Source organism: Capra hircus, chromosome 10 (assembly GCF_001704415.2).
Source record: "Capra hircus breed San Clemente chromosome 10, ASM170441v1, whole genome shotgun sequence".
Lineage (NCBI taxonomy): Eukaryota > Metazoa > Chordata > Mammalia > Artiodactyla > Bovidae > Capra > Capra hircus.
In genome coordinates, this window is record NC_030817.1 from 41225924 (window position 1) to 41252822 (window position 26899).

Consider the following 26899-nt stretch of genomic DNA (forward strand, 5'->3'; position numbering starts at 1 on the left):
CATCCTTAGCCTATATGCCATAGGATGGGGTTACTGAGAGTCACTGACTGGCAAAAAGGTGTCCCTTTTTGTCTCAGTGACGTCTCCGTGCAACTAACAGCATAAAAATGGCCAACCATCCCAACAGTCACATCCAACAGTGAGAGGTGACCTCTGAGAACCGTGCAGTTAAGGCACCATGTGACCCGGGCAGAGAAAGACAGAGATTCCTGGGAGCAACCAGGTGATTCACTATTTGGGGATTCCCTGAAATGTGGAAGGCACTCTTGGGATGGCTCAGAGGCAACATCTAGGCTAATTAAATCAATCCATACTGAAAGGGAAAGAAGTGAAAGCAACAGGGAAGAAGGCTGAGGAATCCACCTTGCAATCCTATTGGGGAGGCCACCGCCAGGGGACAGTGGTCTCTGCTTTGCTTCAACCACTATGTGCCTGACCTGGTGCATGGAAGTTGTCTTGCTGGAGGCAGATGCCCTTGTGGCCTGATCCATTCCATGTCCCCCTTATACTGACACAGGAGTCTTCAGGTGACAGGCGCCCTAATGGCTTTTAAGTGCCTGACCTGTGCCCACACGATATTGGTTGGCTTAGTCCTCAGTAGGAAAGAAGACAAAGGAGAGACCCTCACCTGTTTGGGCGGCAGCTACTGGGGCGCAGTGAGCAGTGGGGCCTTTGGAACACACCAGAGGGTAACCCTGGCTAGAGTTCCTAGTTGCTTCCACAGCACTTGCCTGTTTGCAGAGGGTCCATATGAGAAAGGAGAAGCAAGGAGGTGGGGGAAGAAACCCCAAGGTCCCTGTACGGGCCACCAAAGATGTCATGGTCCAGGCGTGCGTTGGAAAAGAATTTCCAGACATGAGACAGAATGAGAGGGAAATAAAGTTTATTAGAGTGAGAGATGCTGTTAGAACAGTGGGCCAGCTCAAGGGAGAACTAACATTGAACAGGGGTCCTTAGTCCACTTTATACCCAGGGTACAAGGAGTGGGATAGGGGTCTTGAGGGTTATTTGCTGATTGGATGAGGCACATATAGTGGTTGGAGGCAGGGAGAGAGTAAGGCAAATATCTTCTCCCTCTGGGCTAGGTGGGGAGACAGCTTACACTGCTCGGGAGGACCCGAAATTCATTAATAATTACAACATGGGGGAGGGAAGGATGATAAGGGTCTGATTTTTCTGTTCCTGCATTCCAAGACCCTCCTTGGTTTTACCTGCTCTTTCATCCTTGGGTCACCACAATTTAGTTTAATTTCTCTTGTTTTTAGAATTATTTGGTTTGTAATTGCTTACTTTTCTTTAAGTCATTTAAATAGAGCTCCTTTACAGATCAACCACAAGTATGTTATTCAAAGACAAACATACATACAAACACACAGAGACTTTATTTCTCATTTTAAGAATCAGCCCTGAGTCAGATAAGACAATATAAAACCCACCAGTTTACAAAAGAGAATGGATTAAAATTGAGTATCTGATAGATGGAATAAGTCAAATTCACTTGGCTAGATGGCTAAATATTTGCAGAAAAGACGTTAGGATTTGTTTTTACCTAGGACAAGCCAACTTCTAAATTACACTCAGTACAGTTCAGCCACTCAGTTGTGTCTGACTCTTTGTAACTCCATGTAATGCAGCACACCAGGCTTCCCTGTCCATCACCAACTCCCGGAGCTTGCTCAAATTCATGTGCATTGAGTCAGTGAAGCCATCCAACCATCTCATCCTGTGTCGTCCCCTTCTCCTCCTGCCTTCAATCTTTCCCAGCATAACAGTCTTTTCTAAAGAGTCAGTTCTTCACATCAGGTGGCTAATGTATTGGAACTTCAGCTTCAGCATCAGTCCTTCCAATGAATATTCATGGTTGATTTCCTTTAGAATTGACTGGTTTGATCTCCTTGCAGTTCAAAGGGACTCTGAAGAGCCTTCTCCAACATCACAGTTCAAAAGATCAATTACTTTACTTTCTTTAAAATTAGTTTATCTTCTTTAAAATTTGCACTTTAGAAGGATGGCAGAGATAGGATTCCTGAGAAGACCAGGTAGGACATTTGCAACTCAAAGATCCAGGCAACTTTGTCCTAGGTTGACTTTGTTTCCCCCTTAGTTTAATAGTTCCATGCTTTTTAAGCTAAATGGGAAGGTTTCAGTTCAGTTCAGTCACTCAGTTGTGTCCAGCTCTTTGAGACCCCATGGACTGCAGCATGCCAGGCCTCCCTGTCCATCACCAACTCCCGGAGCTTACTCAAGCTCATGTCCATCAAGTCAGTGATGCCATCCAACCATGTCATCCTCTGTCATCCCCTTCTCCTCCTGCCCTCAATCTTTCCCAGCATCAGGGTCTTTTCCAGTGAATCAGTTCTTTGTATCAGGTGGCCAAAGTATTGGAGTTTCAGTTTCAGCATCAGTCCTTTCAATGAATATTCAGGACTGATTTCCTTTAGGATTGACTGGTTTGATCTCCTTGCAGTCCAAAGGACTCTCAAGAGTCTTCTCCAGCACAACAGTTCAGAAGCATCAATTTTTCAGCACTCAGCTTTCTTTATGGTCCAAGTCTCACATTCATACATGACTATTGGAAAAACCATAGGCTTGACTAGATGGACCTTTGTCGGCAAAGTAATATCTCTGATTTTTATATGCTGTCTAGGTTGGTCATAACTTTTCTTCCAAGGAGCAAGCGTCTTTTAATTTCATGGCTGCAGTCACCATCTGCAGTGATTTTAGAGTTCAAGAAAATAAAGTCTTTCACTGTGTCCATTGTTTCCCCATCTATTTGCCATGAAGTGATGGACCATACTTGTATTTATGCCAAGACTACATTTCTAAAACAAGGACAGTTTTTGTTTTTCTTTCTTTCTTTTTTGAAGTATTCAGTATCCCTCAATGATATTGAAGGATAGACATACCCATTTACATTTGTTGCAAAGTTTTTCATTTTTGTAATTAGCTTAGGAGGAAAGGCCTCTTCCAAAATTTTTTATCAGACTCTGAGTATAAGCTATGGTTAGCTTAGTCAGACCCATGGGCCTCCCATTTTGGCACTCTATTTACAAAAACTTATGAGGATCTTCCCTGTGTTTCAATCAGCAGCATTTTAGAGGTTGTAAGGTGAAAAAGCTTTGTGCTTCTCCAGAAACACCAATAACAGGGATAGAGTGAGATATTTTCTATACCACCTTGGTGATTACCCCAGTATATTTGGCACCCATATTAGAAAGTCAGTCAATTTGTTCCCCACCATCAAATTTACCTGAGCCTCCTGTGGGGAAATTAGTATCAGATGCCTTAATTCTAATGGAGCCTCCTGGCTTTTTATAGGACATTGGCACAAGGGAAATATTCTTGCCATGGAAGTGGCTCTGGCTCCAAGCTGGGTGCCCTTCTGACATTTTTCTCCTTATGTAATTGCACAAATGCTTCTAAATATGTAATCTTACCTCTTTTCCTAGCTCTTTTGGAAAACACTTTTAAAATGTGAGATCATGTAATAATTGAGTGAGCCATTCAGGGCCGTCACTCTTATGATCCTAATATATCTAATATACACCCCAGAGAGCTTTCTTCTGGGATAGATGAAATATTTTTTATTTTCAAAAGTTTGATTATCAGTTCAGTCGCTCAGTCGTGTCCGACTCTTTGTGACCCCATGAATCGTAGCACGCCAGGTCTCCCTGTCCATCCCCCAACTCCCGGAGTTCACTCAGACTCACATCCATCGAGTCAGTGATGCCATCCAGCCATCTCATCCTCTGTTGTCCCCTTCTCCTCCTGCCCCCAATCCCTCCCAGCATCAGAGTCTTTTCCAATGAGTCAAGTCTTCGCATGAGGTGCCCAAAGTACTGGAGTTTCAGCTTCAGCATCATTCCTTCCAAAGAAATCCCAGGGCTGATCTCCTTCAGAATGGACTGGTTGGATCTCCTTGCAGTCCAAGGCACTCTCAAGAGTCTTCTCCTACCAAAGCACAAAAAGCACAAATTCCAACATTGATGGATGCAAAACCATGACAAAAATGGAGTCATTCTTCCCTGAAACAAAATGAGAACCTTGCTGAGTATTCTCAGCAGTAGGTATTTCCTTTTCATCATTGTAAATATCATGCCACTCCTTTCTGTCCTACAGAGTTTCTGCTGAAAATTCATCAGATAGCCTTTGTATATAACTTTTTTTCTTTTTTCTTTTCCCTGGCTGCTTTTAATAGTTTCTCTATATTTAATCTTTGCCATTTTAATGGTCATATCTTAGTGTCTTCCTCCTTGTGTTTAGCAACTCTCTGTGCTTCCTGGACTTTGATACCTGTCTCCTTTTCAGGTTAGGGAACTGTTCAGCCACCATTTTTTTAAACATGTTCTCAGCCCCTTTCTCTCTCCTCCTTCTAGGACTTCTATAATGCAAGTATTAGTATGCTTATGTTGTCCTAGAACTCTCTTAAATGGGCCTCATGTTTTTTCATTCTTTTTCCTGTTCCTCGTCAGTGATTCCCACTACTCTTTCAGCTTGCTGATCCATTCCTTTGTATCATTTAGTGTATTTTTCATTTCAGTTATTATCTTCATCAAGTTTGTATTGTCTAGCTCTATTGAAAACTTTTAACTTCTTGTTCTATGCATCCATTCTTCTCTCAAGGTCTTTGAACTTTCTCAGGTAGATTGCCTATCTCCACTTCACTTAGTTCTTCTGGGGTTTTTGCTTGTTTGTTCATCTGGAATATGTTCCTTTGTTGCATCATTTTTTATATAAGTTGCTGTTTTTATTTTATGTGAATGGTAGCTTGCTTAGGTTTCCTGACCTTAGAGAAATGTTCTTTTGTAGGAGATACATGTGTCTCAGTACCAAACATACGTGTTTCTAGTCTATATACTTTGTAGGCTCTCCCATGAAGGCTGTGTGGGTCCTTTTATTGTGGTAAGCTATGTGGGATATCTGGTAGGCTCGGTTGAACCCCAGTCTGGTTGGTTGCTAGGTCCTGCCTTCTGAAGAGGCTGCTGACTTGGTGCTTCTAGTTCATTACGTGGCTGACTGCAGAACCCCAGGCTTATACTAGCTCACTTTTGGGTAGGGTAATGGTCCAGAAAACTTTGGGGCTATTGCCTGCCCCGTGGTGGTTGAAGCCAGGTCCTGGGATTGATGCCAGCCTCCTCGTGATAAAGTTGGTACCTTGAGTTTGATTGTAGGACATGGGGGTCACAGTTCAGTTCAGTCTAAAGTTTTGTCTGATGCTTTGTGACCCCATGGACTGCACAAGCCAGGCTTCCCTGTCCTTCACCATCTCCTAGAGTTTGCTCAAACTCATGTCCATTAAGTCTGTGATGCCATCCAACCATCTTATCCTCTGTCGTCCCCTTCTCCTTTTGCCTTCAATCTTTCCCAGCTTCAGAGTCTTTTCCAATGAGTTATCTCTTCACAACAGGTGGTCAGGGTATTGGAATTTCAGCAGCTGTCTTTTCAATGAATATTTAGGTTGACTTCCTTTAGGAATAACTGGTTTGGTCTCCTTGCAGTCCAAGGGACTCTCAAGAGTCTTCTCTAGCACCACAGTTCAAAAGCATCAATTCTTTGGTGCTTAGCCTTCTTTATGGTCTAACCTTAACATCCATGTGTGACTACTGGAAAAATGATATATTTGATTATATGGATCTTTTTTGGCAAGGTACCGTCTCTGCTTTTTAATACACTGTCTAGGTTGGTCATAACTTTTCTTCAAAGGAGTGAGCAAATTTAATTTCATTGCTGTAGTCACCATCTGAAGTGATTTTGGAGTCCAAGAAAATAAAATCTGGCACTGTTTCCACTTTTCCTCATGTATTTGCCATGAAGTTTTGGGTCCTGATGCCATGATCTCTGTTTTCTGAATATTGAGTTTTAAGCCAGCTTTTTCACTCTCCTCTTTCATCCTCATCAAGAGGCTGCTTAATTGTTGACTGACTTCTGCCATTAGAAGAGTATTATCTGCTAATAGGTTATTGATATTTCTCCCAGAAGGTTTGATTCTAGCTTGTGATTCTTCCAGTCCAGCATTTCAAATGATGTGCTCTGCATATAAATTAAGCAGTGACAATATACACCCTTATTGTACTCCTTCTCCAATTTTGAACCAGTCCATTGTCCCATGTCTGGTTCTAACTGTTGCATGTTACCCTGCATATAGGTTTCTCAGGAGACAGGTAATATGGTCTGGTATTTTCATTTCTTTAAGAATTTTCAGCAATTTTCCTTGTAGTGATGCACAGAGTCAAAGGCTTTAGCATAGTCAATGAAGCTGAAAGAGATGTTTTTCTCAAATTCTCTTGTTTCTTCTATGATCCAATGGATGTTGGCAGTTTATTTTCTGGTTCCTCCTCTTTTCTAAATCCAGCTTGTACATCTAGAAGTTCTCAGTTTATGTTCTGGAAGTTCTCAATTTTACTTTTGAAGCCTTGCTTGAAGGATTTTGAGCATTACCTTGCAAGCATATGAAATGAGTGCAGTTGTACAGCAGTTTGAACTTTGTTTGGCATTGCCTTTCTTTGGGATTGGAATGAAAACTGACCTTTTCTAGTCCTGTGGCCACTGCTGAGTTTTCCAAATTTGTTGGCATATTGAGTGCAGCACTTTAACAGCATCATCTTTTAGGATTTGAAATAGGTGACCTGGAGTTCCAACACCTCCACTAGCTTTGTTACTTTGTTTGTAGGAGTGCTTCCTAAATCCCTTTGACCTCATACTCCAGGATTTCTGACTCTATGTTAGTGATCATATCATTGTGGTTATCCAGGTCATTAAGAACTTTTTTGTGCAATTCTTCTGTGTATTCTTGCCACCTCTTCTCAATGTCTTCTGCTTCTCTTGACTGGTTACTGTTTCTGTCCTTTATTATTCCTATCTTTGCATGAAATATTCTTGGTATCTCTGATTGTCTTGAAGAGGTCTGTCGTTTTTCCCATTCTAATGTTTTCCTCTATTTTTTGCATTGTTCGCTTAAGAAGAATGTCTTATCTCTCCCAGCTATTCTTTGAAACTCTACATTCAGTTGGATATATCCTTCCCTTTTTGCTTTGGAATTCACTTCTCTTCTTTCTTGTAAGGCCTCCTGAGAACTATTTTGCCATCTTGTATTTCTTTTTCTTAGGGATGGTTTTGGTTACTGCCTCCTGTATAGTGTTATGAACCTGCACTTGTCTATGTGATCTAATCCCTTGAATCTATTTGTCACTTCCACTGTATAACCATAAGGGAGTTGATTAGGTGATACCTGAATGGCCTAGTGATTTTTCCCTACTTTCTTCATTTTAAGTCTGAATTTTTGCATTAAGGAGCTCATCATCTGAGCCACAGTCAGCTCCGGGTCTTGTTTTTGCTGATTGCTTCTCCATCTTCAGCTGCAAAGAATACAGTCAATCTGATTTCGCTGTAGACCAACTGGCGATGTCATGTGTAGAGTCAACTCTTGTTTTGTTGGAAGAGGGTGTTTGCTATGACCAATGTGTTTAAGTTTCTGATCTTACTCTCAAATGCAATTTAACAATCTTTTGTACTCTCTTCGCCTCAGGATAACTGTTTTTGATGACATATTTTATAGCTTATTGTTTTGTGTATCCCTTAACTTCTTACATGGATATAGGTGATGTTACTATTTCTTGTCTTTTAACCTTCCTACTAGCTATGTGTATGGATGCTTTTTCCATTTACTGGATGTTTGTCTTTCTCTTGAGTGTTTTCATTTTATAATTTTCATGTTTCCAGTTTTCAACATTTCTTTTTTCACCTTGAGAAGTTCTTGCAATATTTCTTGCAAAGCTGGTTTCATGGTGCTGAACTGTTTTAGTTTTTGCTTGTCTGTAAAGCTTTTGATCTTGTTATCAAACTTAAATTATTGTCAAGATGAAGCTCTTGTTACTCGCCTCACACCTGGCTGATGAATCGGAGACTGGATGCTGAGGCAAGAAATACGACTTCATTTGGAAAGCCTGCAGACCCAGAATATGGCAGACTAATGTCTCCTAACAACCAACGTATTGGGGTCTGGATGCCAGGTTCTTTTATAGAATAAGGAAGGGAGGTGAGCAGGTGAAGTAAAAAGGCCATGCCTCTTACAAATCTCTCCTGGAATGACTGATCTTGGTGGGGAGGAATGTGTTAATTTCTTTCTTCCTGTAGCCATCCACAGGTGGATAGAGTCCTCTTCAAAGGCATTTTGGTTTAACATTCAGGCAGGAGTAAGCTTCCCTGAGGCAGGCCATTATATATGGACATTATCCTTTTAGTGAATTAAAGCAATAGGAAGCATAGGTTAAAGAAACAGATTCAACATGGAGTCACTTCTTCCCTGTAACAAACAGCTCCCCACTATCAGTGTCCGTTGCAAATCTTATGGAAAATGGGGTAATGACCATTGAATTGCTTCATGTTGTGTCTTGTCAGATGGATCTCTCTGGGAATGCCCACTGTTGGTGCCAGTGTTCCAAATGTTCCTTCTTTTGTTCCTATATTGCAAGGGCATACTTTATACCTGCAGACTTAAAAAATATTTACACACTGTAAGTTAACAGTTATGTTTTAAGAGGTGAGAATTTTGAGGACTTCAAGCCTGGGAGGCAACATGTCAAGTTAAGGAATTTAGTGCTTTTTTATGTATGGGAAGATGCAAAAATCTGGGCTCAGTGAAATTATTTCTTTGATATGCACCTCAGCTGTCTGGGGGCCTGTATCCTGAGTTTCCTCAGGGCTCACCACAGGGGGTAACTATAGTCTAATGGCTGCTGGGTGGCAGGTATTTGTCTCCTTCCTGAGTTTCTTCAGGGATCACTGGCTCACATTGGAGGGCTACCTCAGATCCTTTCCTACTGGACAGTAATTTGACCATATTTTATGATCAAATTTGGTCCCATGTTTCTGGGAGGTTCATCCCAGCGCAGGTGAAAATTCTTAATATGCCACTTCAGGTGTTAAATTTTGTGTTCAACAACATTGATAATGGGCCTCCCTGGTGGCTTAGATGATAAAGAATCTACCTGCAATGCCAGAGGCCTGGGTTCGTACCCTCCGTTGGGTAAGTCCCCAACCGAGAAGAGAGCGGCTACCCACGCCAGTATTCTGGCCTGGAGAATTCCATGGACAGAAGAGGCTGGTAGGCTACAGTCCATGGGGTCACAAAGAGTTGGACGCGACTGAGCAACTTTCACTTTCAGTTTCCATTGATAATTAAAGATTGTCTGGATCTTGTCTGATTGTGAACCAGTAGCTGCTTTCCCTTGTTGCATCTTCCCATACCTAGAATCATACTATTAGAATTATTTTATGTTATACATGTGACTTATTTCCTCAAGATGTTTAGTCATAGAAGTTTTGTTGGAGGTCTGGTTACACACTGGGTACTGTACGAGATAACAATCTTATTAATAAGACAGCATATAAGTAATGGAGCTAGTAACATTGACAAAGTCATAGCGCAGCAGGGAGACAGAAATCACAAACATTTGAAAACAAAAAACAAGTTAAAAAAATGATTAATCCAGTTGTAATTCAGTTGCTATAATCCAGCAATCAAATGAGCCGTAACAGATTCAGTTAGCTATCAGAAGCTTCACTGTACCAGCCATGGGTTCCTAGACAGGCACAGCTTACTCTTGGAGACAAGCATATATTTTTGGCAGGATCAATCAGGTCGAGAGAAGAAGATAAATGTTTCAATTCTGCTTATGAAAGTGTAATGTGCCAAATTACAGTAAGTCATAGTTAAAGGGGAAGGTTTTCTTTATACCTGGCACACATAGATTTAAAACAGTAATTTTTTTAGATAGAAATCATAAAAATTATAACCAAATTTACCAGTTCACTTGGCCTCTGAGAGTTTGTCCATAAAGAAGGATGAACGCTGATGAATAGATGCTTTCAAATTGTGATGCTGCAGAAGACTCCTGAGAGTCCTTTGTTCTGCAAGGAAATCAAACCAGTCAATTTTAAAGGGAATGAGCCCTGAATATTCATTAGAAGGACTGATGCTGAAGTCGTAGCTCCAATACTTTGACCAACTGATGCAATCAGCTCACTCACTGGAAAAGATTCTGATGCTGAGAAATATTGAGAGGAAGAGATGGGGGTGACAGGGTGAGATGGTTGGATAGTATCACTGACTCAATGGCATGAGTTTGAGCAAACTCTGGGAGATAGTAAATGACAGAGAAGCCTTTCAGGCTGCAGTCCATGGATTACAAAGAATCAGACATGATTTAGCAACTTAACAAGAACAAAAATAACCTAAGAACATTTGTTACTCATTTGACAGCTTGTTCCATTAGCATACCAAGTGAACCTAATTAGTTTAATATCTCCCTTTGGGGTAGTTTAGGGGCCCTTTGAAGCATTTCAAAGTTAGGTAGAGGTCAAAGGAACTTCATTATATTTTGATTTGGGAAGTTTTGTGAAAAGAATATCAAAGTTTTGAAACACAACAGGATCTTAGGTCACTGTGAAGCAGTAGATATTCACTTAGCCAAAGTAACAATAAAATATTTTTAAGACAAATACAGAACAGATCACTTAAGAGGTAAAGAAACTTAAAATCTGTAATCAAAGGCAATGCAATATCTTAAGAAAATTTGTCTTTTTAATAGTGAGAAAAGCCAAATTCAAGTTTTGCATCAGTGTATTTTTTAAGGTTTATTTATTCAAACTTATTTAAATGTAATCCTCACTGATTATGTACAAAAGTCTTTTTTGGGGCCCAATTTCCACAAGCTTTCCATCACTTAACATATTTTAGCACAATTCAGTTATGGAATATCTGAAGAGATCCTAAAATATAATTATTTCTAAAAGTTCACCCAAAGCTCTTATCTCATTTTCATTTTCTTTCCTTGCTGATGAATTTATAACAGAACAAGATTTTATTTCACTTATATTAAACCAAGGCACAATAAAAGTATTATAATTAATGGTGATGATTCCTAACATTGTCTGTATTATATTAATTAGATCAGTGAACAAACATTAATACCAGTATTAATTTAATATTAACTCCCAGTTCACATGAACCTGACACTTATTTAGTTTCTGTTGTATTTAGAATTGTTTGGTTTGTAATTTCTTACTTTTCTTTAGTCAATTAAATAGAGCTCTTTTACAGATCAACCACAGAAATGTTATCCAAAGACAAAGATATATACAGACAGACAGAGACCTTGTTTCTGATTTCAAGATTTCAGCCCTAAATCAGGTACAGAAATGTAAAACCCATCAGATTACAAAGGAGGTTGGATTAAAAGTGGGTTTTGGCAGATGGAATTAGTCAAACTCACTGGGTTAGATGGCTGAATATTTGCAGAAAAGATACTTAGAATTTGTATTTACCTAGAACAAGCCATGGCACCCTACTCCAGTACGCTTGCCTGGAAAATCCCATGGATGGAGGAGCCTGGTAGGCTGCAGTTTATGGGGTCGCTAAGAGTCGGACATGACTGAGCGACTTCGCTTTCACTTTTCACTTTCATGCATTGGAGAAGGAAATGGCAACCCACTCCAGTATTCTTGCCTAGAGAATCCCAGGGACTGGGGAGCCTGGTGGGATGCCGTCTATGAGGTCGCACAGAGTCGGACACGACTGAAGCGACTTAGCAGCAGCAGCAGAACAAGCCAACTTCTAAATTACTTTCTCTTCTTTAAAATTTGCACTTTAAAAGAATGGCAGAGATAGGGTTCCTGAGAAGACCAGGTAGGATATTTGCATCTCACAGACACAGGCAACTTTGTCCTAGGGTGACTTTGTTTCCCCCTTAGTTTAATACTTCCATGCCTCTTAAGCTAAAAAGAAAAGGTTTGGGGAGTGGGAGCAGCAGCTGCTGCTAACTCAGTGAAACTAAGCTATGACGTGTGGGGCCACCCAAGACGGCTGGGTCATGGTGGAGAGGTCTGACAGAATGTGGTCCACAGGAGAAGGGAATGGCAAGCCACCTCAGTGTTCTTGCCTTAGACAAGTTAGACAAGGCTGTGGTCCATGTGATCAGATTGGCTAGTTGTCTGTGATTGTGGTTTCAGTCTATCTGCCCTCTGATGCCCTCTCTCAGTGCCTACCATCTTACTTGGGTTTCTCTTACCTTGGATGTGGGGTATTTCTTCACAGCTGCTCCAGCAAAGCGCAGCCACTGCTGCTTACCTTGGACATGGGGTTGCTCCTCTCTGACCTTGGACGCAGGGTATCTTCTCTCAGCGACTCCTGCACAGCGCAGCCACTGCTCCCCAAACCTTTCCTTTTTAGCTTAAGAGGCATGGAAGTATTAAACTAAGGGGGAAACAAAGTCACCCTAGGACAAAGTTGCCTCTATCTTTGAGATGTAAATATCCTACCTGGTCTTCTCAGGAACCCTATCTCTGGGATTGGAATGCTCAAACTACCACACAAAGCACTCATCTCACATGCTGGTAAAGTAATGCTCAAGATTCTCCAAGCCAGGCTTCAAAGTGTGTGAACTACTGGATGTTCAAGATGGTTTTAGAAAAGGCAGAGGAACCAGAGATCAAATGGCCAGCATCCGCTGGATCATCAAAAAAGTGAGAGAGTTCCAGAAAAACCTCTATTTCTGCTAAAGCCTTTGACTGTCTGGATCATGGCATGGCTCATAGTTTCATTGAGTTAGATAAGGCTGTGGTCCATGTGATCATTGTGGTCTTCAGTCTGTCTGCCCTCTGATGGAGAATGATTAAGAGGCTTATGGAAGATTCCTGATGGGAGAAACTGACTGAAGGGAAAACTTGATCTTGTTCTGATGGGTGGGGCCATGCTCAGTTCAGTTCAGTCACTCAGTCGTGTCCGACTCTTTGAGACCCTATGAATTGCAGCACGCCAGGGCTCCCTGTCCATCACCAACTCCTGGAGTTCACTCAGACTCACGTCCATCGAGTCCGTGATGCCATCTAGCCATCTCATCCTCGGTCGTCCCCTTCTCCTCCTGCCCCCAATCCCTCCCAGCATCAGAGTCTTTTCCAATGAGTCAACTCTTCGCATGAGGTGGCCAAAGTACTGGAGCATCAGCTTTAGCATCATTCCTTCCAAAGAATTCCTAGGGTTAATCTCCTTCAGAATGGACTGGTTGGATCTCCTTGCAGTCCAAGGGACTCTCAAGAGTCTTCTCCAACACCACAGTTCAAAAGCATCAATTCTTCGGCGCTCAGCCTTCTTCACAGTCCAACTCTCACATCCATACATGACCACAGGAAAAACTATGGCCTCGACTAGACGGACCTTTGTTGACAAAGTAATGTCTCTGCTTTTGAATATACTATCTAGGTTGGTCATAACTTTTCTTCCAAGCAGTAAGCGTCTTTAATTTCATGGCTGCAGTCACCATCTGCAGTGATTTTGGAGCCCCCAAAAATTAAGTCTGACACTGTTTCCATTGTTTCCCCATCTATTTCCCATGAAGTGACGGGACCGGATGCCATGATCTTCGTTTTCTGAATGTGGAGCTTTAAGCCAACTTTTTCCCTCTCCTCTTTCACTTTCATTAAGCAGATTTTTAGCTCCTCTTCACTTTCTGCCATAAGGGTGGTGTCATCTGCATATCTGAGGTTATTGATATTTCTCCTGGCAATCTTGACTCCAGCTTGTGCTTCTTCCAGTCCAGCATTTCTCATGATGTACTCTGCATAGAAGTTAAATAAGCAGGGTGACAATATACAGCCTTGACGTACTCCTTTTCCTATTTGGAACCAGTCTGTTGTTCCATATCCAGTTCTAATCATTGTTTCCTGACCTGCATACAGATTTCTCAAGAGGCAGGTTAGGTGGTCTGGTATTCCCATCTCTTTCAGAATTTTCCACAGTTTATGGTGATCCACACAGTCAAAGGCTTTGGCATAGTCAATAAATCAGAAATAGATGTTTTTCTGGAACTCTCTTGCCTTTTCCATGATCCAGTGGATGTTGGCAATTTGATCTCTGGTTCCTCTGCCGTTTCTAAAACCAGCTTGAACATCAGGGAGTTCACGGTTCACGTATTGCTGAAGCCTGGCTTGGAGAATTTTGAGCATTACTTTGCTAGCATGTGAGATGAGTGCAATTGTGTGGTAGTTTGAGCATTCTTTGGCATTGCCTTTCTTTGGAATTGGAATGAAAACTGAAGTCAAGAAACACCTGGAGTAACAGGCAAATTTGGCCTTGGAATGCAGAATGAAGCAGGGCAAAGACTAATAGAGTTTTGCCAAGAAAATGCACCCGTCATAGCAAACACCCTCTTCCAACAACACAAGAGAAGACTCTACACATGGACATCACCAGATGGTCAACACCAAAATCAGATGGATTATATTCATTGCAGCTAAAGATGGAGAAGCTCTATACAGTCAACAAAAACAAGACCAGGAGCTGACTATGGCTCAGATCATGAACTCCTTATTGCCAAATTCAGACTCAATTTGAAGAAAGTAGGGAAAACCGCTAGACCATTCAGGTATGACCTAAATCAAATCTCTTATGATTGTACAGTGGAAGTGAGAAATAGATTTAAGGGCCTAGATCTGATAGATAGAGTGTCTGATGAATTATGGAATGGGGTTTGTAACATTGTACAGGAGACAGGGATCAAGACCATCCCCATGGAAAAGAAATGCAAAAAAGCAAAATGGCTGTTTGGGAAGGCCTTACAAATAGCTGTGAAAAGAAGAGAGGCGAAAAGCAAAGGAGAAAAGGAAAGATATAAGCGTCTGAATGCAGAGTTCCAAAGAATAGCAAGAAGAGATAAGAAAGCTTTCTTTAGCGATCAATGCAAAGAAATAGAGGAAAACAACAGAATGGGAAAGACTAGAGATCTCTTTAAGAAAATTAGAGATACCAAGGGAACATTTCATGCAAAGATGGGCTCGATAAAGGGCAGAAATTATATGGACCTAACAGAAGCAGAAGATATTAAGAAGAGGTGGCAAGAATACACGGAAAAACTGTACAGAAAAGATCTTCATGACCCAGATAATCACGATGATGTGATCACTCATCTAGAGCCAGACATCTTGAAATGTGAAGTCAAGTGGGCCTTAGAAAGCATCGCTACGAACAAAGCTAGTGGAGGTGATGGAATTCCAGTTGAGCTATTTCAAATCCTGAAAGATGATGCTGTGAAAGTGATGCACTCAAATATGCCAGCAAATTTGGAAAAGTCAGCAGTGGCCACAGGACTGGAAATGTCAGTTTTCATTCCAATCCGAAAGAAAGGCAATGCCAAAGAATGCTCAAACTACCGCACAGTTCAGATGCTTATATCTTTCCTTTTCTCCTTTTCTCCTTTGCTTTTTGCTTCTCTTCTTTTCACAGCTATTTGTAAGTCCTCCCCAGACAGCCATTTTGCTTTTTTGCATTTCTTTTCCATGGGGATGGTCTTGCTCCCTGTCTCCTGTACAGTGTCACGAACCTCATTCCATAGTTCATCAGGCACTCTATCTATCAGATCTAGGCCCTTAAATCTATTTCTCACTTCCACTGTATAATCATAAGGGATTTGATTTAGGTCATACCTGAATGGTCTAGCGGTTTTCCCTACTTTCTTCAAATTGAGTCTGAATTTGGCAATAAGGAGTTCATGATCTGAGCCACAGTCAGCTCCTGGTCTTGTTTTTGTTGACTGTATAGAGATTCTCCATCTTTGGCCATGCTCAGTAAATCTTTAATCCAGTTTTCTGTTGATGGGTGGAACTGTGTTCCCTCCCAGCTATTTACCTGAGGACAAACTATGGTGGAGGTAATGGTGACCTCTTTCAGAAGATCCCGTGCATGTACTGCCACACTCAGTGCCCCCAGTCCTGCCGCAGGCCACCAGGGACCCATGCCTCCACTGGAGACTCCCTCCTGGGAAGGGCTGGTGGTGGGAAAAACAGGCCCACTCTCAGTAAATCTTTAATCCAATGATCTGCTCAAGGATGGGGTTGCACTCCCTCCCTGGTAATTTTTTGGCCTGAGGCGACCCCACCTTCCAAGAGGGGACCTTCTAGACTGCAGCTACCAGTGCCTCACTACCTGTGGCAAGCCCCTGCTGACCCGCTCCTCCGCAGGAGGTCCTCCAACAATAGCAGGTAGTTTTGCTTCGGTCTCCTATGGAGTCACTGCTCCTTTCCTCTGAGCCTTGGTGTGTGCAAGGTTTTGTTTGTGCCCTCCAAGACTGGAGTCTCTGTTTCCCCCAGTCCTGTGGAAGTTGCAGTCAAATCCTGCTGGCCTTCAAAGTCAGATTCCCTGGGAATTCTCAGGCCCTTTATTGAACCCCCAGGCTGGGAAGCCTGATGTGGGGTTCAGAACCTTCACAACAGTGGGAGAACTTCTTTGGTATTATTGGTCTCCAGTTTGTGGGTCACCCACCCAGAGAGTAGCGCAAGTCACTCAGTTGTGTCCGACTCTTTGCCACGCTATGGACTGTAGCCCGCCAGGGTCCTCCGTCCATGGAATTCTCCAGGCCAGAATACTGGAGTAAGTAGCCATTCTCTTCTCCAGGGGATCTTCCCAACCCAGGGATCAAACCCAGGTCTCCCACAGTGCCGGTGGATTCTTTACCATCTGAGCCACCAGGGAAGCCCACCTGGTGGGTATGGGATTTGATTTTATCATGATTGTGCCCCTCCTACCATCTTGCTGTGGATTCTCCTTTGTCTTTGGATGTAGGGTTACTTTTTTTGGTAGGTTCCAGCATCCTCCTTTGATGATTGTTCAATGGCAAGTTGTGATTTTGGTCAGATTTTATTTTTCTTGAGTCTGGTGTCTGCCTCCTGGTGGGTGAGGCCAGTCCCATGGCTAGAACAGGCTCTGTAGGGGGCAGGGTTAGGGCCCAGGGCATTCAGGCCTCGTGCCTGCCCACTGGTGAGTAGAGTTGGCTTCTGGGCCCTCTGGTGGGCAGATCCACATTCTGCTATACGATCAAGGGGGTTTTAGGACAGCCTGTCTGTTGATGATTGGGGCTGTGTCCCCCACAGTTAGTTGCTTGACTAGAGGCATCTCAGCACTGGCTCCTACAGGCTTTGGGTGATCCCAGGTCTTAGCACTAATGAGCTAGAGGGAGGATTTCACAATGGCACTGGAAGTAGTAATGTCCACATGGTAGAAGCTCCCCAGAATGGCTGCTACCAGTGTCTGTGTTCCTAGGGTGAACTGTGATTACCTCCTGCCTCTCTTGGGCAATCTCCAAAATCAGCAGATATACCTGACCTGGGCTTCTCTCAAATCACAGTTTCTGCCCTGAATCCTGGAGCATGTGAGATTTTGTGTACATCATTTAATGGTGAAATCTCTATTTCTGTTAGCCCTCTGTGACTCCCCAAAGTAAGCCCCACCAGCCTTTAAACCATGTTGTGCTCTGGGGTGTGCTTTCCTGGTGCAGATACAACTATACAGGCCTGTGACCTCTTTATGTAAATGACTGGTGGGATTGATGAGATGTGTATTTATCACTGAGATTTTTTCAGGTGTCTCCATTTCCAGCAAAAGCTAAATCATACAGGTTTGATTTAATTATCCACCAGAGAGAATTTTACCTTACAAAGGTAACAGACCTTTTCTGATTTCTGCAACTCTGAGTACAACTGCAAAGAACACATCAAGGAGGGGGTTGAAAGTTACCCAGAAACTGCTGAATGGAGCAGCTGCTTTCTGCTAAATGTCTCTACCTCAGTGTTGCTTAATTTTGAACTCAAGGATTCTGGAAATATACTTGATGCCTTCTAGCTGACACTATAACCAACCCTTGAGGGGCAAAAGTGACATAGGGTAATGCTGCTTTGATTCATGAAATAGGAATAGTTGTAAAGACCAAAAATGACAGTGAATATTTGTGTAGAACAAAAATGATAGAGTAGAGTTGAGCTTGTGGAAAATCACAGCCACTTACCTGCTGTGACATCATTCAGTTAAAAGGGATGCACCTTCTGCTGTCCAATAGTAAAAATGAAACTGACTTCTATTTGTAGAGGTCATAATTCAGGCATCCATCAAGGATGCAAAACAGCCTGTGTCCTGAAAAGATTGTTTATGACTTTGCCAAAAAACCATTTTGGATTCATTAGCAGTTAGTTGGAATAACAGATTCTGTGACATTGCCAGGTCCTGCCAAATGTATGTCAGGTGTCAAGTGTACAAGACCCTTATGTCTACACAGACACTTGTGAGAATGTTAGACCCTTTCATTGAGACCCAATCTTGTATGTGAACCTAGTCTTAGATACATATGGAATCTGCAAAATAAAATTCATAGTTGCCGTGTTTCTCTTTAATCCTAAACTTGTACTACTGAGAATCCTTTCCTAACAATACATAATGTGAGGCTCATATTGGGTTTCAAAATGTTTAAAAAATTAAATTGTTTTTTTTTTTTTAAACAAAGTGTTTAAAATTGGCAAGGGGCAAATAACTCTGTCTTCAGCTGTGTATGTGAGAAGTACTCTTTCTCCCAGTAATCTTCTACCACTTAAAAACAATGTCTTTAAACCATTTTATATTTAGCTTTGTAACCTATCTTTAGCAACTAAAGTTAAAGTCAGAATATAGTACATTCCATGGACAAAGCTGACTGCTTAAAATAATTTAACAGTTTAGAGATATATAACTTTAAAGTATGCTTATATCAACCTAATTGTCCTTTATTTTGGCTCATCTAATTTACAAACATGATTTCTGAAGTCAAACAGTATTTGTAATGGCAATGTCCAAAGCAGTTTTGGCTGAGTGAAATGCTATTTGTTGAACAAAAATGTAGTTGTTTGTGCAAGTTTAAACATTTCATAAGGCCAGCTGAGTTCCTTTCAACCTACTTACAAAATAATTATTGGCAAGTGAAATGGACTGAGGGGTAGAGACAAGACATTTTCAAGCTTCTGAGATTTATAAAACCAAATTCTTCAGCCATCGAAAGTAAAATCAAAAGGTCACAGACAATTAAAAGGTACAGGTTTAAATCTCAGGATTAAAAAAAGTTCCAACAAGAAGAATATTTACAATGGAACAATGAGGAAAATGTTTCGTTACAGTCAGAAACACGGAAAATATGCCGTTGAAAATTGTTGGCTCTGAAATAAATAAAATCCAGACTGAGACTATTAAAAATATCAAAGTGATCTACTATGTGCCAACTCTATCTTGTTCTGTTGTTATAAAGATAATCCATTATTGAATATAATACTGTTCTGGTTAACTTATCAAAGACATTTTCCACTTGCAAGCTGTTGTTTACCATATGCTATACTTCTCAACAATTTTAGTACACTTCCATCAGAGAACCATAGGCACAGAGAGAGAAGGAAATTGAAACATATTTTAACTTCCTAACCAGGGTACAAATCCCTTCCAACCTAGTCATTCCACTCGCTCATAATTGATGCTCAGTAGAACTGAGATTTTTTTGGATGGCAAAATAATAGATTAAAAAATACTTTGAGATGTTTGTAGCCTGTCAGGTGAAAGAAAGCATTCTTGTACACTGGCTGCCTAGTCTGAAACCCTCTAGTGATGGAGCTCACCACCTTGCAAGGAAACCCATTCTCTCAATGGGTAGCTTGACGATTAGGAAGGTATGTGCTAAACTGAGCTTTATACCAACAGACCCTGGATTTGTCTTTTAGAATATTCCTACTCCATCTTCATTAGCTTAGTTTTCTGAAGCTTACTTTTCTGTGTCCTGTATGGTTTCTTCTCCATGTGGCAATCTCATTTCACCTCTGTTTCCACTATCCTTTAATGCCTTAAGGGGTTTTAAAAATTCATTTCGATTGAATGAGCTTAACTATTAAATATTGAATTTTGCCCTTAAAATAAAACAGCATTTTCAAACTATGACATTCAGAAAACAAGAGTTATAGCATTCAGTTGGATTCAATTTGGGATTACCCCTTTGTGATTAGACTAGCATTAACTAACAACAGATATTTAGGGGAGAAAATAGGATACAACATCTAATCTTGCCAACACTGTGTATATTTGAGGGGAGGGGGCATGATAAATTTTTATAATGAAATGCATGTGCTCTAAGACAATGAATTTGGTGTTTTAAAGCACTGAGGTCTAGTAGTTTAAAAGCCATGGGATTAATTTTAGGTCATGTTTTAGAAATAATGTTACAATCCAAGTATCTTGTCGGTAAGAAATAACTCTGCTGTCCTGAATGAATAAAACAAAGGACTGACTCAAATATGTTAAATTTTTTTCAGGTGGTTATATATTTGGCACCTTTAGGAGGTCTAACTAACACATCGAGGATAATTTAATTTCAGGAGACTTTATGAAATCTCCAGAATGGCGCCTCCATTCCCACATCCATGCAAGAACACAAAGCCGAGGGGTACACTAAAAAAAGAGACTGTTTTATTGTGACATTTATGACATGGACCCCTTGTTGACAGGAATGACCGAGGGTAGTCTTGGCATATTGCACAGGTGTGATGAAGGATGCACTGGTGATCCTCTGGCTGCTGAGGCTGCTTCCTGGTCCTCCCAGACCTCCATGCATGCGTGGGCCAGTCACAGAAATTTCATTACCACTTGGTGTATACATTTAAGAAGTCTTTGGTCTTAATAAGCACCATTACAAACCCTCACATTAAGGGCATTATTATTCTAGTTTATAAATGTTTCAATGATAAAAAATAGCACGATTACAGTATACACACACTTAATTTACATGTAAGGTATTATACTCATAACTGAGATAAGCTACTGCACTAACTTTGGTTGATTGAAAAAAATTAATGAAGTATTTGAACTGAATACTTGTAATTTGGTTTCTAAGTTGTGTAAATATTACAGTGCATTTATAAATCTAGTTTGAGAATTTACTAGCACCAAATAGATATTATAAATGGCCAACCTAATACTTGCATTTGGAGAAGCAAAGTTTTACAATTTGAAAAAACAGAACAGTCCATCGATTGAAAGCACGTTCCTGTACGTCTGCTAGAAGGATGGCATGTCAGCATGAATGGCCAACCCCCAGTGGAAATACATGTCCCAGTTTTCAAGAATCAACACATATGACAAGGTAGCTTAGCTACATACATGAGAAGCCTGAGAAAGTGGTTGTTTTGAACTAGGGTAGTCACCTGTACCTTGCTTTTGTAATACAAGAATAGTGCTTATTTATAGAAATTTACGTGGTGAAAGACTGTACCTATAATATGAAGATTCTGATTGGGGGAAAAATTCAGTTCTACCTATCTATCTTGGTTTTTTAATTATTTGGTCTCTGGATGGTGAATTAATGAAGCAAAATCTGAATTTTCATCTTCAGATTATCACCCAGTTCACCACTGAGGTAGTCTTTGTCATATTTATCTTCTAGCTGATTAAGTTCTTTCTTTTTATAAAGTGGAGTACTACTGATTTGTAATGAATAGGTTCCAGCCACTGGCTTCTTCTTTGTGAAGTGGAGGTAGCTGATCCCTTCCTTTTGGTTGATTTTAAAGAAGCCGTTTTCATTTCCAGATTCAATCAAGTATCTGTTGTGATTCGTCAGAGTCGTGAGGGCTGGAAGGAGTTCTAGGATTCGGACCTTGTTACTGATGTGGGAAATATTGAAAGCGAACACGGCTGTCTTCTCAACATCCCAACTTGCAAGACTCACATTGGCTTCTATCTCAGGTTGATCCTGGAAAGACATATGGCAACGTGTGAATATAAAAGGTAAATATGCCACTTATAAAGGAAAAGTGACTCTCTCTCAAATACAACTTTCTTCTCATGTTGCATATACTCTACTGAAAATGAATATTCATAAAATACTGTTTAAGCCACAAGTGTTACATTAGCACATATTTATAATACTAAACATGCCAAGAAAGAAGTTGAAACCACTTGTATTTGGTCTTGTATTGCAGTGGGTCTCAAAGTGTCCCCCAACCAACAGCATCAGCATCATCTGGGCATCTGTTAGAGATGGAAGTTCTTGGTGCCACCTGAGACCTACTGAATCTGAAACCCTGGGGACATTTCCCAGAAATCCATTTTAGCAGGCCTTCCAGATGATTCAGATGCATACTCAAGTTTGAGAATGACTGTTTTAATATGTTATTTTCTTTTCAAAGACTTATCTCATTTCCCAAACCACAATGGATGGGTTGCAGCACCGATGCTAAGAAAGAACCAGTTTATTTCCATTTTGTTCACTGACGCAAAACCATCTCACCAAAGGACACACCTATGAACCTACTTCCTGGCTCTGATGATCTGCTAATATTCAATGCTTTTCACCTGGCTTCTTGCTTGCCTCTCTGGGACCACATGTGCTGGCTCTCCGGGCCCGCAGCCAGAGGTCTGAGTATCTGCGTTTCTGAGTTGACTGAAAGGCTGCAGCAGCCGTAGGCAAAGAAAACCAGGCGGCTGGAGCTCCATGTTGTTTTTGTCTGGAATCCAAGTTCCCTCACACTCCACATGGCTTTTTCGGTAGAGAAGCCTCTAGCTTTCAGAACTTGGCATCCCTGTGTACGGAGCACTATGTCACTTCACTACTCTGCCCACTTGCTCTCCTGGATCTCAGACCTTGTCCTTTCATCAGACTTTGGGCGGGTGTTTAACTTTCTTTTTGGCGAGACAGAGGAAATGAGCAAGTATGTGAAAACCTTTGAATGGCCACTCCCTAAAGGCAGCAAGAAACTCCAGAGAGCCCCACAGACTTGTGTAAAATGCAGCCTAGAGCTCAGGGAATGTCTGGATTTTCTCCCCAGGGAGCTTTTTCACACTTTGGAGCATCCTTGGAGGAAACCACAGGAATCTGGAGGGCCTTTCTGCAATAGGAGGCATCAGGAGAAACCACCTTCTCACCCACCTCAATGTTGGAGGCATCTGTTTCATTTGCGCTTCTCCGCTTCCTGCCACGTTTGGGGTAGCCGTTGATCTTACACTCATAACAAGCCTCTGGGGAGAGTGAGTTGTCATCCATTTCACTGCTGGCAGGTGGCTCTGGGTTTCCCCGGCCCATGCCCATTCCAGAAACACAGTGCCTATGGTGGAAGGGGAGCGTAGATAGTTTTCATTAGAATTGGGAGATGGAGGAGGAGCAAGAGTTCTGGTGAAGCCCAGATCCTGCCTGGTGACATTCAGCCTTTGATTATGTGTCCACTGGATGATGGGCTGGTGCTAGAACCACACCGAAGCCCTCTGTGTTTGGTCTTGAATTCTCAGTTCCCTGAGTTGATTGATTTCTTTTTACTATCTCTCAAGGCCCTATTTTGCATATTTACTTGCCCCTTTATTTCCCAAACGTAATGTGGCAGGTGTTTTGCTATACTGGTGGAGAGGAGACAGGGAGTGGGAACAAGGGGGGAGTGGAAGATGAGGGGGAGACCATGGGACTCGGGAGGCTGAATAAAAATTGCCTTCTTATAAAACAGGCTCCACAGGAGTGAGAAAGGTATGTGACATCAGTGTTCAGTTCCTTGCCCTCTCCCTGTTTAACTGATACCATTACAGCCACCTCCACCAGCACCACCTTTCACCACTCCAGCTTCTGAGCAATCTCTCCTATTATCAGACCTCTCACTTTGGCTCCTGAAGATAGAAAGAAAGCTCTAGGTAATAACTTAGGTTGATTTAGAAATATATTGTGAGGATATGCAGTGTATTAAATACATGTATCAGAGCTTGCCCAACTGTGGGAAATTGTTTCAAGTCATTCAAAACCACTAGGTCCACTGGCTCTGACTCATGTGAGGCTGGATAAATAAACCCATGCCCAAGAGAGAACTAGTTCAGCTGTTTTTCTTTGCCTTTCGGTTTTTAAAGCCAAGCTATGGAGGGAGGCTTGCATGTCTCACAAGTACCTTGTTTTGTTATTCTGCTTACTATTTCATAGGTCACTTGGAATATATTTATCACGCTCCTCTTTCAAAATGTTTTGAAATATCTGAATGATCTTAAGAGAATCTTTATATTAGGATAGGCTTGTCCACTCTAGTGATTCACAGAGGAGCCCAAACTGTTATAAATGGGTGAATTTCTATTAATGGGTCTACTAATAGGTCATAATGTAGACTAAATAGTATTTATTTCTCTCTGTATTAGTTGATCTACTTTTTATAACTCATTTTCCTTTATGCCCTTAATATTCAAAATATAATGCCATTAACATTTTTTTTTGTATTTTGCAGCAATTTACAGGTTTCTAGTATTTTCTGTAATTCTGCTGAGCACAACACATTTCCTTTCCTAATCCTTTACTTTTCTACCATGAAATGTATAGAAACAATAATATGGATGAAATGATAAGTGCTCATTCTTTGTGTGTGTGCATTCATATAATTATGAAATTGTTGGAAGCAAATCCCAAATTCACAGGCTTTGGTTCCTTTCTCAGAACTCCCAGTATTTTTATATGCCTGGAACACCACTTACAAGAAGTGTGACTATAAAGTCCCACTGGCCAGAAGCCAGTTTGGAGTGTCACAATTTTTGCTGGGAAAATGATTCTGGCATTAAATTTATAAAGAATGAGTCTACTGAGAGCCAGACACAAACATCTGGGAATTTGAGTCCTACTGCTGGCATTCTGTACGCTTCCCATGAAGCATTCTTTTACCTTCTACACACCCCAAAATGAATCACTTGATGTTTCTGTGTCAAGAAACCAAAGACCACAAAATTAACAATTTGATATATACACGTATGTGTGTGTTGTGGACTATGTGACTTTTTCTTGGGAGAAGTATATATGTGTGTGCACTGGTATATGTGTGTGTGTGTATTTAATGTCTGTGATCCTAACTAAAAAGTTAAACTGTGAGCTCCTTCACAGGATAGCCAAAACTAAGACAGTCAAGTCCAGACTAATTCAACTGGGAAGAAGACCTAAACGTTGAAAATGAAAACAGTAACTTTTATATTACTAAATGGAACAAAAATATATCTTCCATGCCCCAATTCTCACAATACAATGTGGTATGCTACCTGGAAAATATAACAACTATTTTAACTCTTATATTTAAAGTTCTTTTGCAACTTTTAATGTAAATTTAAATCTAAAATGTAAAATATATTTTGAAACTCTGAGTGAGTAAAGTCGTTCAGTCGTGTCCGACTCTTTGTGACCCCATGGACTGTAGCCCACCAGGCTCCTTCCCCATGGGATTCTCCAAGCAAGAGTACTGGAGTGGGCTGCCATTTCCTTCTCCAGGGGATCTTCCCGACTCAGGGATCGAACTCGGGCCTCCTGCATTCCAGGCAGACGCTTTAGCCTCTGAGCCTGACTCCCCAAAAGATATCTTTATGATTTATCCTAACAGGAGCTACATGAAGGCATTTTAAGTCAAGACAGAATCCTGCTTGCCCCAGGAGAAGGTTGCATCAACAATATGCAGTCTGAGTCCAGCTCTGTCATGGATCACAGTCCCTGTATTTCCTGAGAAACGACTCGCCTTTCCAACAATATGTGAGAATCAAGAGAAGGAGATATAAGCCATATCTTGAGGTATTTACAATGTGATTTCATTATTTTGTTCCATGTTCTATGAATTTCCAGAAATCTAGATGGCCCCCTTCAAATAAAATAACCTAAAACCTTTGCAGAGTTAACTGGATTTAATTCAAGGATTATAAAAAGCATGGTTCAATGCTACTAGGACAGGTCATTTTGAGTTCAATATTCTTAATTACACTATGAATGAGAAAGCCTCCAACCATGACCAGCATTGCTTACCCTTGGCCTATTCGGAAGTAGCCAGGTGGACAGGCACACAGGTAGCCGCCCTCAGTATTGGAACAGCCGTAACTGCAGGGGGCCTGAGCAGAGCCGCACTCGTTGATGTCTTGGCAACCTCCACTGAACTGTTCGTATTGGAAGCCGGCAGGACACATGCACTTGTAGCTCCCCAGGGTGTTGTGACAGGAGGCTCCTCCGCAGATGTGAGCACTGAGGCATTCATTTTCATCTGCAGGGAAAACCAGAAGACGCCGCATATGTGATACTGAGCAGAGGTTTCTATGGAGGAGTTTGGGTCAGGCCACTCTGACCCAGTGCTGGCCAGCTGGCCCTCACCTTGGCTCTTGGGAAGGTGGAAGTGGCCGAGGTGGGAAAGGGAACAAGAGAGAAAGGTGTGGAGACAGATGTGGCTTCTCGCCATATGGTGAGCAGACGTGGTCTCTGAGGTCAAGTGCATCAGGCACTGTGTTAGAGGATGGCATTCTGAGGACCAGGAGACTCCAGTCCTCATCTGAAGCCAATGGCAGTGTGTCCTGCTCTACAGGAGCATCTGGTGAGGAATGCAGGGGTGGTTCATGGCCAAGGTTCTGGAATCGGGATGGGAGGGCAGGGAGCAGTTCTCAGTGCCTTTGCTTTAGAAGTACCCAGCAATGGGATGACTCTCTACAGCCAAGATGAGCCATATTCCTGGAGGCTGTTTCCTACTCCTTTTTCAGCATGAGTAGGGTTGACAAGGGCTGACATCCTGCAGGAAGTGTCCTGCTCACCTGGATTTCCTTTTCAAAAGTCTATAAAAGCCCCCAGGTGCTTGCTCAGGGGATGAATGGTGCCTTCTGGTATGTCTGCTCCCATCTCTGAATGAACCTCCTTATCTAAACCATCCTCCTGCCCAGAGTATCTGGGCTGTGTCTAAAGCTAAGTACAGCTGGAAGAGATTCAGCGCAGACTTCGTGGGCACTAACTGGGGAAAACCCACAAGAGACACAGATGCTGTGGATTGGGCTACTCGCAGGGACCAGCCAAGTCTGATGGTAATACAAAGGAAAAAGAAATCTAACTTTCACAAATTAATTCAAAGGGAAAAAACCCTCAAGTTTCTTATTATCTCTGATTTATACTTTTTTGAAACTTCCAATATATTTTTATAGATCTGCCTTTGTAGGACAGCACAGAAGTTTGCTGGTAAGACATTTCTTAACTACTATAGCCCATTTTCAGGCTTATGTCCACTTGAATGCATGTAGATTGACCTTCTCCTCACTTAGCAAATATCTACTTCC

General features: G+C 41.5%; 1 protein-coding gene across 1 annotated transcript in view; it reads right to left on the reverse strand.

Annotated features, from left to right (window-relative positions):
• FBN1 (fibrillin 1) overlaps positions 20275 to 26899 on the reverse strand; it is a 275163-nt gene continuing 268538 nt past the window's right edge. Inside the window, exons 64-66 of the mRNA XM_018054172.1 lie at positions 25617 to 25848; positions 22752 to 22926; positions 20275 to 21575 (exon numbers count right to left, since the gene is read on the reverse strand). Of these exons, the coding sequence (XP_017909661.1) occupies positions 21186 to 21575; positions 22752 to 22926; positions 25617 to 25848 (797 nt within the window). The 3' untranslated portion in view covers positions 20275 to 21185. The remainder of the gene's footprint in view (positions 21576 to 22751; positions 22927 to 25616; positions 25849 to 26899) is intronic.